The sequence below is a fragment of the Panthera onca genome, chromosome B1 (genome assembly GCF_046562875.1).
Source record: "Panthera onca isolate mPanOnc1 chromosome B1, mPanOnc1 haplotype 2, whole genome shotgun sequence".
Classification (NCBI taxonomy): Eukaryota; Metazoa; Chordata; class Mammalia; order Carnivora; family Felidae; genus Panthera; species Panthera onca.
This window is the reverse complement of record NC_138342.1, coordinates 87,984,867-88,002,093: the sequence shown is the minus strand read 5'-3', so window position 1 is coordinate 88,002,093 and position 17,227 is coordinate 87,984,867. Positions and strand designations below refer to the sequence as shown.

At 38.6% G+C, this 17,227-nt stretch overlaps 1 protein-coding gene across 1 annotated transcript in view; it reads left to right on the top strand.

The window, feature by feature from the left end:
• Nucleotides 1-17,227, top strand: part of PPA2 (inorganic pyrophosphatase 2) — an 88,210-nt gene that overhangs the window by 28,249 nt on the left and 42,734 nt on the right. Inside the window, exons 6-7 of the mRNA XM_060654507.3 lie at nt 1,989-2,075; nt 13,532-13,658. Of these exons, the coding sequence (XP_060510490.1) occupies nt 1,989-2,075; nt 13,532-13,658 (214 nt within the window). The remainder of the gene's footprint in view (nt 1-1,988; nt 2,076-13,531; nt 13,659-17,227) is intronic.

Sequence of the window (17,227 nt, the reverse complement as noted above, 5' to 3'; positions counted from 1 at the left end):
TCAGTTCATGGAGAGAATTTCTTAAAATTAAAGCTGATCAAAATGAGCTAAGTTATCTCATGAATTTGTGAACTTCCTATTCACTGGTAGTATTCATGTAGATTATGAATGACCACTAAACTAACAATCATAGAACTCAGGACTGAGATGTATCTAGCAGTTGTCTCTAGCCATTTTTTTAATAGGTGAGGAAACAGGTCTGGATGTTCTGGCCAAGGTAGTATGTGACTGAAGTAGGACTAGAATCTAGGTCAGAGTGACTTTAGCTTATCACATTTGTTGCCTGAGAGTGGGAGTGAAGTTAAAGGAGGTTCAAGAGAGGATTCCTGCATTAGGAAGGAAGAACCTTTCAGATATTTTTCTGCTTCTGCTTCTGGCTTTTCTGATTTCAGTTATAGTTCAGTCCCATCTTGGTTTCTCCAGCACATTAAGATTAATTTTATAGCATTTATGACAAATGCTGTACCATTTATTAACGTGACATTCTTCAGGATATTGACTGTGTCCTATTCATCTCTGTTCCTAACTCCTGGCCCACAGTAGGTACTCAGTAAATATTGACTGTGTGAATGGATGCCTGCTTGGGAGATTCTGAGAGTAAGAACAGGTATTTAAAAGAAGAGAACCATGAAATAGAATAAGGTTTTATCTGAAAGTAATTGCCGATCAGTTGCCATTGAAACTTGGGCATCATAGCCTAATAATTAATACCTTGAGTCTCATCCCATTGCCACCATTTAGAAAATGTGAGCTTGGGCAAACTTAAATTCTTTATGCTTCAGTTTACTTATCTGTAAAATGAAGTTAACGTGTGTGTGTGGGGGGCGGGGGGGGGGGGTTGTGTGTATCATGCAGAAAGTGCCTCTCACCTAGAACCAGTGTGTTTATGTCAGTTCTTCTTATATTTTGCTAGTAATATTAGTATTTGGGGTAGTGACATCTTGGTTTACTGATTTTTTTTTTTTTTTTTTGGTAAGGGTGGGTTCAATTTATTCCTAAATATAATTAGCACCAGAAGGAAAATATTGGAGTTTATCTAGGGTTTAGCTATAAATAAGGGTATATTTTTAAAATTATCTTTATAAAATTAGAAGAACCAAGCTTGGATAATCTGAAATTATCTCTAGATAACAGTCCTGAGGTAACACAGTCTCTGCGTATCTTGTAATGTAAATCTGAGGAAAATAATTTTGGGGAGCTTCCACATTTCCATTTAGAATTAGGTAATTGTGAGGCTCTTTGGGAAGGATTGTGCCTAGGAGATACTTAAATTTGATAACAAATTTCTGTTAGTGGTGTGCATTTATAAAAATGCCCATGTGTATATTTTGTAACCAACAAGGTATATCTTCTAAGTAAACTATAGAGTTGACAGTTTTTTGTGTTTTTGTCAAGGTCTTGAGATTTGATGGCAAAATAGAGGATTTTTTTTAACTGAAATGAAATGAGACAAAAACAGATTTTTCTTTTATTTGGTGTAGATACTATCTTGTTCTTTAGTTTATGAAGGCAAAGCTGGTTTTTGGTTTTTTTTTTTCCTAGTAGAAGTCATTTAAAGAATAGGAAGTGTATTTTCAAACACGGAAAGCTAGACTCAGTGCTGTTACCATCTCAAAGGAAGCAGTGAATGATGGAAGCAACAGTTTAGGCAGCCAGTGGAAATGGCATAGACGGTGGAAATCTCTGAACTGAAACTTGAAAAGTGAGCATGAATTTACATGCTGACTCAACTTGGAAGAAGAGTATGTTTGTATTTTCAGATGTGATTACACAGAAAAATGAGAGGCAGGAGGGAGGAAATACTGTAAATGTCTTAATTATTATGATGTTTAAGGTTTTACTGGCATGTTGGCATGGAGCTTGTGTAGTTTCTGAAAATGTTTCCTTTGGATTACGACTGCAAAACTTTGATCATGTGGAAAAATTGAGATACATTTTAATGAGTATTAACCTATATTTTTGCCTCACTTCTCCCTTTTTTTTTTTAGACTTGGGAAGATCCCTGTCGAAAGGATAATAGTACAGACTGCTGTGGAGATAACGACCCTATTGATGTTTGTGAAATAGGCTCAAAGGTTTGTTTTCTAGACAATGCTATTCTAATATATGTTCTAGTTTATTCCTGCTGTAGAATTTCAGATCTCTTTAGTTCTTCAGCTCTTCTAAGTTCTAGCCTATTGATCCCTCTGATACGAGTCCCTTTTTGTATCTTTATTTCTTTCTCCTACACTAGGGGTTTGTCAACTGTGCAGCCATGGCAAGTCAAATATAGGGCACCACCTGTTTTTATTAGTAACACATTATGCCCATTCACTTATGCATTGTGTATGGCTGCTTTTGCACCAAAGTTGGGGAGTGGTAGCAGAGATCGTGCCATCCACAAAGTCTAAAAATAACGACTATCTGAGTTTTTACAGAAAATGTTTGCTGAGTCTTGTCTTTAGCTTCCTTACCATTATCCAGACAGGAAATGTAATACTGAGTAAAGCCAGCTGGTACTCTTGTTTTTGTGTCTGCTTCCAGGTTGCCAAGACCTACTGAAGGAGAATAAAACCTACAGTTTCATAGGTTGCTGCTACTTCTAGAATTCTGTGTGTTTTGGGTCTATTCTTCTATCGCATTTCTTGCTAATATTTGTTGTTCTCTGCGGACATTCAACAGCTTACACTTCGTTCTCACTTAAAGGCAGAACATTTTGTCTTTAAATTTTGTAGAGCCCCTAGAAACCAGCATATAAGAGCTCCCTTACCCTTCTTAGACAGCCAAACTACCTGGGTCCACACACATTATTTCTTCCCTTTCTTCTCTTACTGTGAGAACTGTCTTTCTTATGTGAGACCTGGGCTTCTACCTGTGCTCTAGATCCTGCCCCTTCCTGCCTCTTGAGTGACAGTTTTCTTATCCCTTCTCTGTTCTGTATTCACAACTTCTCTTTCTTTATTGGCTTCTTCCCCCTCACATGAAGACTCATAAAAAGAGTTTTCAACACTCATCTTCATCTGCTACTTTCCACTTAATCTTTAGCCTGCTTCAGAATTGTTTCCACCCCCCGTTATTTCTGTGAAACTACTCTCACAAAGTTCCCTGCTAACTTTCTTTTAGCCAAATCTAGCAGGCCTATTTCATAGGTTTTGTCTGTCTTGAATTTCCCTTAGCATTTTATACTGTTACCTTTGTCTTTCTTCTTGAAACAGTCTCCTCACTGGACTTTGTGTCATAATATCTTGGTTGTGCTCTAATTCTGTTTTCTTCTTGATTTCTTTTTCAGGCTCCTTAATTCTTAGGTATTGGTTGGCCTGAGGGTCATGCCTTTGTCCAGCTCTTTTCCTTTAATTGGATCTACCTTTATTTTCCTTCCAAGGGAACAGAATCTTTGTTTTTGCCTGGTTTTGTTTTTATCTTTGACCCAAATTCCTTCAACATATAGGACTTTTTTTTTTCCTTTGGTAATATTTATTGTTCAAGAAAATTGTAGTTATGTTAATGGAAATGAAATCAAGCATAAACCTTCCCTCACAATCCTGCTGTCCCAATAATTCATTTTGTTTTTTTTATCTTTTCCATGTTTTCTTCCTCTTGGGATAAACATATAAACATTTTGATTTTGTTAGACATTTTTTCCAGTTTATTTTCTGTTATACAGTTAATAAAGTTAAAGGCTTTCCTGACTATAGCTTTTCCTTTTTTCATTTCTTTTGGGACAACTGGATATGGGGGGCAGGGTTTTTAGACTGGCCTCTCAAAGCTGTCTGCCCTAATCCCTAGAATCTGTGAATATGGTAATATAGCACTCCCTTGATAATATTATTTTATATAGCACAGTTTACTTTCAAGTAGGATTATCCTGGATTTCCCGTGCAGACCCAGTGTAATTAAATGAGCCCTTAAAAGTAAGGAGCTTTCTCTTACTGGTGGGAGAAGAACTCAGAGGTTCAAAGTGTGAGAAGTACTGATGTGCCATTGCGGGTTTGAACATGGAGAAGGGGGCACATGAAAAGGAATGCAGTTGGCTTCTAGTTGCAGTGAGTGGTCCCTAGTTGACATCCAACAAGTTAATGGGGTCCTCATTTGTACAACTACAAGGAACCAACTTTATGTGGATTCAGTTTTAGAACCTTCAGATCGGAGCTCAGCCTGTGCAGCACCTTGATTTCGTCTTTGTCAGGCAGTAAGCAGAGAATCTAGCCATGTTGTGCTTGGACTTCTAACTCATGAGTACTGTGAGATAATAAATTTAAACTGTTTTAAACCTTTAGGTTTGTCATAATTCATTATACTACAGTAGAAACACAGGATAACAGGCTTTAAGCCGTTTTACTTGCCATGGTTTTCTTGTATTGATTGGGTCCAGCTGAAGTTTTACCTCCTTCAAATTTGGAATCAGCACAGAACTTTTGTGGTAGACCACTGTTATATTCTGCTCATACCAGGCCCTTGAGAAGTTAGCAGTTGACAAGTGTGAGCTGATAAATACAGGTAGTGCCCAGAGAGAAAAAATATTATCTGTAGAAGACTCTTACATTCTAGTTCATGAATGTGTTATATCTTTTGCTCTTTACTTCAAGGAATAAGTGATAGGATCTCCATTTCACTGTTGAGAAACCAAGTCCTAAAACATCGTGTGAAGTAATTTGCCAAACACCTTTACGAATGATGGAGAAAGAATTCAGCTTCATAGTATTTATGACTTAAAAATCCTATGTTTTGAAATCTTTCCATAAGAGCTAGAAAGGTTGATAATAATTCCCATCTGATTCTTCCTAAAAGCTTTGTGGCACACCTACATTGTTTGAGAATCTCAACTCATTTTTCAAGAATGAACTACAAGAACTGCAAGAATTAGTAACAGGCTCTGCTGGAGACATTGATTTCCTTGGAAGGGTAGACTGATAGTTTTATAATGGAACTGGGAAAATAGGTTTTATCTTACAGCCAGTGCAGTGTATTCCTTTAGTTAATGAGACCTGAAACAATAGTAAATATGAAGTAAGTGTTAATCACCATCTAAAGAATAGGTCTTGGGGCATCTGGGTGGCTCAGTCAGTTAAACATCTGACTCTTGATTTTGGCTCAGGTCCTGATCTCCTGGTTTGTGAGTTTAAACCCTGCATCAGGCTCTGCACTGACAGCATGCAGCCTGCTTGGAATTCTCTCTATCCCTCTCTTTCTGCCCCTCCCCACCCATGCTGTTTCTCCCTCTCTCAAAATAAATAAATAAACACTTACAAAAAATGAAGACTAAGTCTATGTCGGTATGGTGCTCCTTTCTTTTGTGTCTGGGTATGCAAAGAGTCCTTAAATCATCTGTAAGGAACATCATAGTGGAAAGCATCTTTGAACACCACACTGTAAATGGACAAAAGGAAAGGGAGCAGAGTCCTGGAAGTTGATAATAGAGTTAGAGCCACAGGATACAGAAAATTTTAAGGCTGTTGCAGTTCCTTGAGAGATCATGTATTATTCATTTGGTGTCTAACACTACTGCATAAATTTGTTGAATTGATTTAGAATGAATTGAGTTATGGAAGATTCATAAGAATTTTACCATTTGTTCTTAAATATCTTATTCTCAGTTTTTGGTTTGATTGACAGTTTCCTTTCTAGTCTTTAAAGGTATTATAGCAAGGCAGTGGTTTGTCCAATCCCTTTCTGTTGCTTATGAGATTAGAGAGCATGTATCATTCTGATGAAACTTGATAATCCCAAGACATGTTTCCTGTTTGCTGGTGTAACCAGAAACATCTCAGATCTGCTCTTACATTATATGAAATTTCAAAGTAGATTAATTTTTGTGAATAAAAATAAAACAGTTTACAATGTGCTATCTTTAAATTTTTTTCCTAATCAATCAAGCTTCTTTTATTTTCTTTCTTTCTTTCTTTCTTTCTTTCTTTCTTTCTTTTTCTTTCTTTCTTTCTTTCAAGAGAATTTATTGCCAAGTTAGCTAACGTACAGTGTATATATTGTGCTCTTGGTTTTGGGGGTAGATTCCTGTGATTCATCATTTATATACAACACCCAGTGCTCATCCCAACAATTGCCCTTCTCAATGTCCATCACCCATTTTCCCCTTCCCCCTTACACACCCCCCATCAACCCTCAGTTCTCTGTATTTAAGAGTCATTTATGGTTTGCCTTCCTCTCTGTTTGAAATTATTTTTTCCCCTTCCCTTCCCCCATGGTTTTCTGTTGTTTCTCAAATCCCACATAAGAGTGAAAACATATGCTATCTGTCTTTTCTCTGATTGACTTATCTCACTTAACATAATACCCTCCAGTTCCATCCACATTGTTGTGAATGGCAAGATTTCATTCTTTCTCATTGCCGAGTAGTATTCCATTGTATATATAAAACCACATCTTCCTTATCCATTCATCAGTCGATGGACATTTCGGCTCTTTTCATAATTTGGCTATTGTTGATAGCGCTGCTATAAACATTTGGGGTACATATGCCCCTATGAATCAGCACTCCTGTATCCTTTGGGTAAATTTGAAGTAGTGCTATTACTGGGTTGTAGGGTAATTCTATTTTTTTTTTTGAGGAACATCCACACTGTTTTCCAAAGTGGCTGTTACCAGTTTCCATTCCCACCAACAATGCAAGAGGGTTCCCATTTCTCCACATCCTCGCCAACATCTGTTGTTTCCTGAGTTGTTACTTTTAACCATTCTGACCTGTGTGGGGTGGTATCTCGGTGTGGTTTTGATTTGTATTTCCCTGATGATGAGTGATGTTGAGCATTTTTTCATGTGTCTGTTGGCCATCTGTATGTCTTCTTTGGAAAAGCGTCTATTCAGGTCTTCTGCCCATTTCTTTACTAGATTATTTGTTTTTCTGGTGTTGAGTTTGGTAAATTCTTTATAGATTTTGGATACTAACCCTTTATCTGATACGTCATTTGTAAATATCTTTTCCTATTCCATTGGTTACCTTTTAGTTTTGTTGATTGTTTCCTTTGCAGTGCAGAAGCTTTTTATCTTGATGAGGTCCTAATAGTTTGTTTTTGCTTTTATTTCCTTTGCCTTCGGAGACATGTCAAGTAAGAAGTTGCTGCAGGTGAGGTCAAAGAGGTTGTTGCCTTTTTTCTCTTCCAAGATTTTGATGGTTTCCTGTCTCACATTTAGGTCTTTCATCCATTTTGAGTTTGTTTTTGTGTATGGTGTAAGAAAGTGGTTCAGGTTCATTCTTCTGCGTGTTGCTGTCCAGCTCTCTCAGCACCATTTACTAAAGAGACTGTCTTTTTTCCATTGGATACTCTTTCCTACTTTGTCGAAGATTAGTTATCCATACATTTATGGGTCCAATTCTGGGTTCTCTATTCTATTACGTTGCTCTATGTGTCTGTCTTGATACCACACTGTCTTGATGATTACAGCTTTGTAGTAGAGGCTAAAGTCTCGGATTGTGATGCCTCCAGCTTTGGTTTTGTTTTTCAACATTACTTTAGCTATTCATGTGGTCTTTTTGGTTCCATACAAATTTTAGGATTGTTTGTTCTAGCTCTGAGAAGAATGCTGGTGCTATTCTGATTGGGATTGCATTGAATGTATAGACTGCTTTGGGTGGTATCGACATTTTAGCAGTATTTGTTATTCTAGTCCATGAGCATGGAATGCTTTTCCATTTCTTTGTCGTCTTCAATTTCTTCACTAAGCTGTCTATAGTTTTCAGCGTGCACATCTTTTATCTCTTTGGTTAGGTTTATTCCTAAGTATTTTATGGTTCTTTGTGCAATTGTATATGTGACTTTGCTGAATTCAGGTATCAGTTCTAGCAGTTTTTGGTGGAGCCTTTTGGGTTTTCCATATAGGGTATTATGTCATCTATGAAAAGTGAAAGTTTGACTTCTTTGCCAGTTTGGATGCCTTTTATTTCATTTTGTTGTCTGATTGCTGATGCTAGAACTTCCAACACTATGTTAAACAACAGTGGTGAGAGTGGATATCCCTATTGTGCTCCTGATCTCAGAGGGAAAGCTCTCAGTTTTTCCCCATTGAGGATGATATTCGCTGTGGGCCTTTTCATATATGGCTTTTATGGTATTAAGGTATGTTCCTTCTATCTCAAATTTCTTGAGGGTTTTATTAAGAAAGGATGCTGTATTTTGTCAAATGCTTTTCTGCATCTGTTGACAGGATCATATGGTTCTTATCCTTTTCTTCTGTTAATGTGATGTATCACATTGATTGATTTGTGAATATTGAACCAGCCATGCAGCCCAGGAATGAATCCCACTTGATCATAGTGAATAATTCTTTTAATATAGTGTTGAATTTGATTTTCTAGTGTCTTGTTGAGAATTTTCATATTCATGTTCATCAGAGATATTGGCCTGTAATTCTCCTTTTTAGTGGGGTCTTTGTGCAGTTTGGGAATCAGGGTAATGCTGGCTTCGTAGAATGAGTCTGGAAGTGTTCCTTCCGTTTCTATTTTTGGAACAGCTTGTGAGAACTTAACTCTGCTTTAAATGTCTGGTAGAATTCCCCTGGAAAGCCGTCTGGTGCAGGACCCTTATTTTGTTGGGAAATTTTTGATAATGGATTCGATTTCTTCACCGGTTATGGGTCTGTTCAAGTTTTCTGTTTCTTCCCATTTAAGTTGTGGTAGTGTGTGGATATCTAGGAGTTTGTCCATTTCTTCCAGATTGTCCAGTTTGTTGGCACATAATTTTTCATAGTATTCTCTAATAATTGTTTGTATTTCTGTGGTATTGGTTGTGATCTCTCCTCTTTCATTTGTGAGTTTATCTATTTGGGTCCTCTCTCTTTTCTTTTTGAGAAGTCTGGCCAGGGGTTTATCAGTTTTGTTTATTCTTTCAGAAAACCAGCTTTTAGATTCATTGATGTGTTGTACTGTTTTTTTGGATTCTATATTGTTTATTTCTGCTCTAATCATTATTTCTCTTCTTCTGCTGGCTTTGGGGTTTCTCTGCTGCTCTGTTTCTAGTTCCCTTAGGTGTGAGGTTAGATTCTGTATTGGGGATTTTTCTTGCTTCTTGAGATGGGCCTGGATTGCGATGTATTTTCCTCTTAGGACTTCTTTTGCTGCATCCCAAAGGGTTTGGACTGTTGTGTTTTCATTTTCATTTGCTTCCATATATTTTTTAAGTTCTTCTTAAATTCCTGGTTGACCCATTGATTATTTAGTAGGATGCTCTTTAACCTCTGTGTATTTGGAGGCTTTCCAAATTTTGTGTTTTGTTGATTTCAAGTTTCATAGCATTGTGATTGGAAAATATGCATGGTATGATCTCAGTCCTTTTATATTTGTTGAGGGCTGTTTTGTGACCCAATATGTGATCTGTTTTGGAGAATGTTCCATGTGCACTTGAGAAGAATGTGTATTCTGCTGCTTTTGGATGAAAAGATCTGAATATATCTGCTAAGTCCATCTGTTCCAGTGTGTCATTCAGAGCCATTGTTTTTTAACTGATTTTCTGCCTGGATGATCTATCCATTGACGTAAATAGAGCAAATATAGTAAATAGTCCCCAATAATCACAGTATTGTTATCTGTAAATTTATTTATGTTTGTGATTAGTGGATTCATATATTTGGGTGCTTTCACATTGGGGGCATAAACATTTATAATTGATCCTCTTCTTTATGGATAGACACCTTAATTATGATAAAATATAGTTATATATTTAATATATAATTAAATATAATTAATATAATTCTTCATCTCTTGTTACAGTCTTTGTTTTGAAATCTAGTTTGTCTAATATAAGTATGGCTACTCTGGCTTTCTTTTGACATCCCGTAACATGATAGATGGTTTTCCATCCCTTCACTTTCAATCCGCAGGTGTCCTCAGGTCTAAAATGAGTCTTTTATAGGCAGCATATAGATGGATCTTGGTTTTTTATCCATTCTGATACCCTCTGTCTTTTGATTGAGCATTTAGTCCATTTACATTCAGAGTGATTATTGAAAGATATGGATTTAGTGTCATTATTCTATTTGTAGGTTTCATGCTTGTGATTATGTTTCTGCTACTTTGTAGTCTTTGTTGCTTTGCTGCTTTCCACTCGCAGGGCACCCCTTCAGATCACTTTCAGGGCTGGCTTAATGGTCATGAACTCCTTTAGTTTTTGTTTGTATGGGAAAGCCTTTATCTCCTTCTATTCTGAATGACAGCCTTGCTTGATAAAGGATTCTTTTTTTAAACATTTTTAAAAATGTTTTTATTTATTTTTGAGGGAGAATGAGACAGTGTGTGAGTGGGGGAGGAGCAGAAAGAGAGAGAGGGAGACGCAGAGTCCGAAGCAAGCTCCAGGCTCTGAGCTGTCAGCACAGAGCCCGATGTGGGGCTTGAACCACGAGCTGTGAGATCATGACCTAAGCTGAGGTCAGATGCTTAACTGAGTGAGCCACCCAGGCACCTCTGGATGAAGGATTCTTGGCTGCATATTTTTCCTGTTCAGCTCATTGAACATTCCCTGCCTTTCCTTTCTGGCCTGTCATGTTTCATTGGACAGATCTGCTACTACCCTTATGTGTCTACGCTTATAGGTTAAGGCCCATTTCTCCTTAACTGCTTTCAGAATTCTCTCTTTATCCTTGTTTTGCCAGTTTCACTATGATATGTCATGGTGTTGACCTGTTTTTATTGATTTTAAAGGGAGTTCTCTGTGCCTCCTGGACTTGGATGCCTGTTTCCCTCCCCAGATTAGGGAAGTTCTCAGCTATAATTTGTTCATTTTTTTATTTTTTTATTTTTTAACGTTTATTTATTTTTGAGACAGAGAGGGACAGAGCATGAACGGGGGAGGGGCAGAGAGAGAGGGAGACACAGAATCTGAAGCAGGCTCCAGGCTCTGAGCCATCAGCCCAGAGCCCAACGCAGGGCTCGAACTCATGGACCACGAGATCGTGACCTGAGTTAAAGTCAGACGCTTAACTGACTGAGCCACCCAGGCGCCCCATCAGCTATAATTTGTTCAAATAAACCTTCTGTCCCTTTCTCTTTCTTCTTCTTCTTCTTCTGGAACTCCTGTAATATGGATATTATTTCATTGCATTGAATCTCTTAGGTCTCTAATTCTCTTCTCGTGGTCTAGTAATTTCCTTCCTTTCCTTTTGTCAGCTTCCCCATTTTCCATAATTTTATCTTCTATTTCACCTATTCTTTCCTCTGCTTGTCCCATCCTTGCTGTCCCTGTGTATTCATCGTGACTATTTCTTAGGTCCTTGATCCCTGCAGCAATAGATTCTCTCCTGTCTCTTGTGCTTTTTTCAAGCCCAGCTATTAGTTTTACGACTATTATTATAAATTCTTGATCAGATATATTGTATCTGTTTTGAGCAATTCTCTGGCTGTCAGTTCTTCCTGGAATTTCTTTTGAGAATTCTTTGATTTTGTCATTTTAGCTAGTTTTATGTCCTTTACATGTTTTAATAGCTTGTTATGTGTCCTGTACCTGTGAGTACTAATGTATTAAAAAGGGGTCATACACTGTTCAGGGCCTGGCAGTTCAGAAGGGGTTTTTGGAGTGTGTTACGTGCACTCTGTTCCTGTGTCTTGGCTGCTTTATCTCACTCCTTGTAGTGGTGGATTGGATCATCCACCAGGTGTGCTTTGATTGGTTTGTTGAAGTAAACTTGGAAATGAGAAGGATGGGGGGAAGAGAAACCGTATCCCAAACAGAGAGAGATGATAGGAGTGGAGAAAAAGACCAGGCAGAGAATCAAAGAAACTATAGGGTTTAATCCACAAAGAGAAAGAGGAAAATAAAGAAGAAGGAGATACAGAAAAGGTGTAAAAAGAACAGAGTAAAAATGCCTGATTAAACAAACAACGAGAACAGAGAAAAAAAGAAAAAGAATATATATATATATATATATATATATATATATATATATTTATATATATATATTTATATATATACACAATAAGAATTGACCAAAAATCAAATCAGAAACTATAAGGCTCTGTCCCACCAAGCTGTCTCCGTATACCCCTGGAGATGCCTCTGTCAGTTTGTAGCCTGGATTCCTGGAATTCCAAGTATTATGACCTCAATAGTACTGCCTTTGAGGGATGAAGGAAATTCTGGTATCCCTACTCCTCCACCATCTTGACTCCTCCCCTACAAGGTGCTTTTTAAAACTATATGATTCCTCGGAATTCCCCCTGCCACCAACAGCTTCTGCAGGGTCCTCTATTGGCACCATTGACATTTTGGATGGATAATTCTGTTACAGTGGACTGTCCTGTTCAGTATCCCTGGCTTCTTCCCATTAGATGCTAGTAATACCTCCCTGTTTTTGACAACGAAAATTGTCTCCAGACAATGTCAGATAGTCTCAAGAGGGCAAAATTACCTCTGGTCAAGAATCAATAATCTAATTTATAACTGAGCTAACCAGTGTGGCCAGCCTTACACTAGTAATTATGTGATAACTTCAAATTTGAACACTTTTGTTTTATAAAGGATCTCCTGGCATGAGGTGTGTAAGTCTCCCCAGCAAGATCGGAAAACTTTGAGAACAGGGGTTTTTTTAGATACATAGTGTTTAACATAGTGATGGGTACTTAATAGAGCGTAGACATATGAGAGTCTGGTTAATATAATTGTGCATATTGCCCTACAAGTGAGATTTCAGTTTACTTTATAAAATCGTACTAATCTGTTGTGTGTAATTAGGTTGTAACTAATTACAAATTCCTGTAGATTTATATTAAGATTTTAGATTCATTTTGCAAATGTTCTGAAAGGACTTATTTGACTTTATGGTTTCAGATCTGGGTTTTTTTCCTTCTCAAATTTCAAGACACAAAAGTGACTTTCTTTTGCGTACCTTGCTTTCCAAATGTAAAGCTGCATTTTGAATCATGCAGGAATTTGTTCTGAAGCATGTGTTCAAATTTTAGCTTGCAGTGAAATTCTGTAGGGCCAACAGGATATAGGAAGGATGCATGCATATAAACTTGGCATTGGCAACTTTGAAGGAACCACTGAAATAACTTTCTTTAATGCATGGAACATCTGCTTCAACATCATGCAATTTCTTGGTTTCCTTTAAAATCTTGTTAAGGCATTTTATGAAACCTGTTTTATCTGTATTTTTAACATATTAATTCTTCCAGTGTCATTCATTATCTTAAGGCTGTATTCTAATATGTTAAAAATTTACTTTTCACTTGTAACTGATAAATGTGTTTTGCAAAACAGCATTTTAAGAGGATTCTCAGCTCTCTATTTTATCCCCAAGCAGCAAAATCCAGGTTTATACTATGTAATGATATGCATGGGTTTATTTTCTGTTTAGTAGGAGTTTCTAGGCCTAGTACATTAAATTTCAAGATCTATAAATAACTTTAGTTTCTAAAAAGGAATCAAGATACTTAATTTTAAAAGGGATATCATAATAGGCTTTATAGACTATTTTTATATTATCTTTAATTATTAAAGCTTTATTAATTTTCATTCTGTAATGCTTTTAACCTTTCATATGTATTTTCTGATATATGAGTAGATTTCTCCAAAGCCTTGAAAATGCTGAATTTCTTTTCTCTTTAAAGGTTCTTTCTTGTGGAGAGGTTATTCGTGTGAAGATCCTTGGAATTTTGGCTCTTATTGACCAGGGTGAAACAGACTGGAAAATAATTGCTATCAATGTGAATGACCCTGAAGCCTCAAAGTTTCATGGTAAGTCTGTAACTTTCCAGAATCAGAAGTAAATCAGTATGTCATTCAAATTCTTAGCATCTAAAGGGGGCTCATGTAAAACAGAATGTGTATATTTGAAAGTTAAATCTATGTGTTTTATTTTTTTATTCCCTTCATCCACAGATTATAAAGGAGAATCTATTATGATTATATCTGAGTTGTGTCATATTGCTAGGAAGAACAAGAAAGAGAAAAGGCTAGATAGACAGGTGGTACCTCAGACTAAGAAATACAGTCTGTAGGTTCCCTCCCTCCTTCCTTCCTTTTTTTTTGCTTAAATTTCTCTTGTTCATCTGAGTAAGTAGAAACCTAAGGAAGGCATGTTCATCAAGGACATACGCTGTTTCTGTATCTAGTTTTTGTCCTGCGTTGCAAAAATGGAGGGAAAGATAACTGTCCTTTGACAAAATTTTGATGTCCTAGAAATTTAAGTTCTAGAAATAGCTTGCTATGATAAAGAGTGGACTTTCTTTGGAGTCCGACACACCTCAGTTTGAGTTCTGGCTGTGCTACTTTCTGAGTGATTTGGGGTAGATTATCTAACCTTTGTGAATTTCAGTTTGGTCACCCATTAAGGGAGATAATTATATCTACTTGTGAGCTTGTCCACAGTAAGAGATGATTCACTTAAAGCATCTGGCTGTCATATCAAGTGTTGAATATATGGCCATTGTTATTATTCTCTATTTTTCCCCCTATTTTTCTAGCCTTTTTTCTTTCAGTTTCATTCTTTCCGCGTTCCCGGTTTCTTCTAGGCCTCAGTTAGAAAATATGCCATTTCTGAATGGATGGGAACTCATTAACACTTAAGTGTTAACCTCTCTTATTTTATGTGCATTTAAAACCTTTTCTTGCACATGGAACAGCAAGAGATTTTATGCCATTCTTGAGTGTAATTGAGAAAGGAAAGGGGTTCCGGAAGATGGCGGCGTAGGAGGACGCGGGGCTCACAGCGCGTCCTGCCGATCACTTAGATTCCACCTACACCTGCCTAAAGAACCCAGAAAACCGCCAGAGGATTAGCAGAAGGGAGTCTCTGGAGTCAAGCGCAGACGAGAGGCCCACGGAAGAGGGTAGGAAGGGCGGCGAGGCGGTGCGCGCTCCACGGACCGGCGGGAGGGAGCCGGGGCGGAGGGGCGGCTCGCCGGCCAAGCAGAGCCCCCGAGTCTGGCTGGCAAAAGCGGAGGGGCCGGACAGACTGTGTTCCGACAGCAAGCGCGACTTAGCGTCTGGGAGGTCATAAGTGAACAGCTCTGCTCGGAAAGCGGGAAGGCTGGAGGACAAAGGGAGGGAGAGCTGCTGAGCCCCCGGACGGCAGAGCTCAGCTTGGCGGGGAACAAAGGCGCTCGCCAGCGCCATCTCCCCCGCCCACCCCCCAGCCAAAATCCCAAAGGGAACCAGTTCCTGCCAGGGAACTTGCTCGCTCCGCGCAAACACCCAACTCTGTGCTTCTGCGGAGCCAAACCTCCGGCAGCGGATCTGACTCCCTCCCGCTGCCACAGGGCTCCTCCTGAAGTGGATCACCTAAGGAGAAGCGAGCTAAGCCTGCCCCTCCAGCCCCCGTGCACCTTGCCTACCCACCCCAGCTAATACGCCAGATCCCCAGCAACACAAGCCTGGCAGTGTGCAAGTAGCCCAGACGGGACACGCCACCCCACAGTGAATCCCGCCCCTAGGAGAGGGGAAGAGAAGGCACACACCAGTCTGACTGTGGCCCCAGCAGTGGGCGGGGGGCAGACATCGGGTCGGACTGCGGCCCCGCCCACTAACTCCAGTTATACACCACAGCACAGGGGAAGTGCACTGCGGGTCCTCACCACGCCAGGGACTCTCCAAAATGACCAAACGGAAGAATTCCCCTCAGAAGAATCTCCAGGAAATAACAACAGCTAATGAACTGATCAAAAAGGATTTAAATAATATAACAGAAAGTGAATTTAGAATAATAGTCATAAAATTAATCGCTGGGCTTGAAAACAGTATACAGGACAGCAGAGAATCTCTTGCCACAAAGATCGAGGGACTAAGGAACAGTCACGAGGAGTTGAAAAACGCTTTAAACGAATTGCAAAACAAAATGGAATCCACGATGGCTCGGCTTGAAGAGGCAGAGGAGAGAATAGGTGAACTAGAAGATAAAGTTATGGAGAAAGAGGAAGCTGAAAGAAAGAGAGATAAAAAAATCCAGGAGTATGAGGGGAAAATTAGAGAACTAAATGATACACTAAAAAAAAATAATATACGCATAATTGGTATCCCAGAGGAGGAAGAGAGAGGGAAGGGTGCTGAAGGGGTACTTGAACAAATTATAGCTGAGAACTTCCCTGAACTGGGGAAGGAAAAAGGCATTGAAATCCAAGAGGCACAGAGAACTCCCTTCAGACGTAACTTGAATCGATCTTCTGCACGACATATCATAGTGAAACTGGCAAAATACAAGGATAAAGAGAAAATTCTGAAAGCAGCAAGGGATAAACGTGCCCTCACATATAAAGGGAGACCTATAAGACTCGTGACTGATCTCTCCTTTGAAACTTGGCAGGCCAGAAAGGCTTGGCACGATATCTACAGTGTGCTAAACAGAAAAAATATGCAGCCGAGAATCCTTTATCCAGCAAGTCTGTCATTTAGAATAGAAGGAGAGATAAAGGTCTTCCCAAACAAACAAAAACTGAAGGAATTTGTCACCACGAAACCAGCCCTACAAGAGATCCTAAGGGGGATCCTGTGAGACAAAGTACCAGAGACATCACTACAAGCATAAAACATACAGACATCACAATGACTCTAAACCCATATCTTTCTATAATAACACTGAATGTAAATGGATTAAATGCGCCAACTAAAAGACATAGGGTATCAGAATGGATAAAAAAACAAGACCCATCTATTTGCTGTCTACAAGAGACTCACTTTAGATCTGAGGACACCTTTAGATTGAGAGTGAGGGGATGGAGAACTATTTATCATGCTCCTGGAAGCCAAAAGAAAGCTGGAGTAGCCATACTTATATCAGACAAACTAGACTTTAAATTAAAGGCTGTAACAAGAGATGAAGAAGGGCATTATATAATAATCACAGGGTCTATCCACCAGGAAGAGCTAACTATTATAAATGTCTATGCGCCAAATACCCGAGCCCCCAGATATATAAAACAATTACTCATAAACATAAGCAACCTCATTGATAAGAATGTGGTCATTGCAGGGGACTTTAACACCCCACTTACAGAAATGGATAGATCATCTAGACACACAGTCAATAAAGAAACAAGGGCCCTGAATGATACATTGGATCAGATGGACTTGACAGATATATTTAGAACTCTGCATCCCAAAGCAACAGAATATACTTTCTTCTCGAGTGCACATGGAACATTCTCCAAGATAGATCATATACTGGGTCACAAAACAGCCCTTCATAAGTTTACAAGAATTGAAATTATACCATGCATACTTTCAGACCACAATGCTATGAAGCTTGAAATCAACCACAGGAAAAAGTCTGGAAAACCTCCAAAAGCATGGAGGTTAAAGAACACCCTACT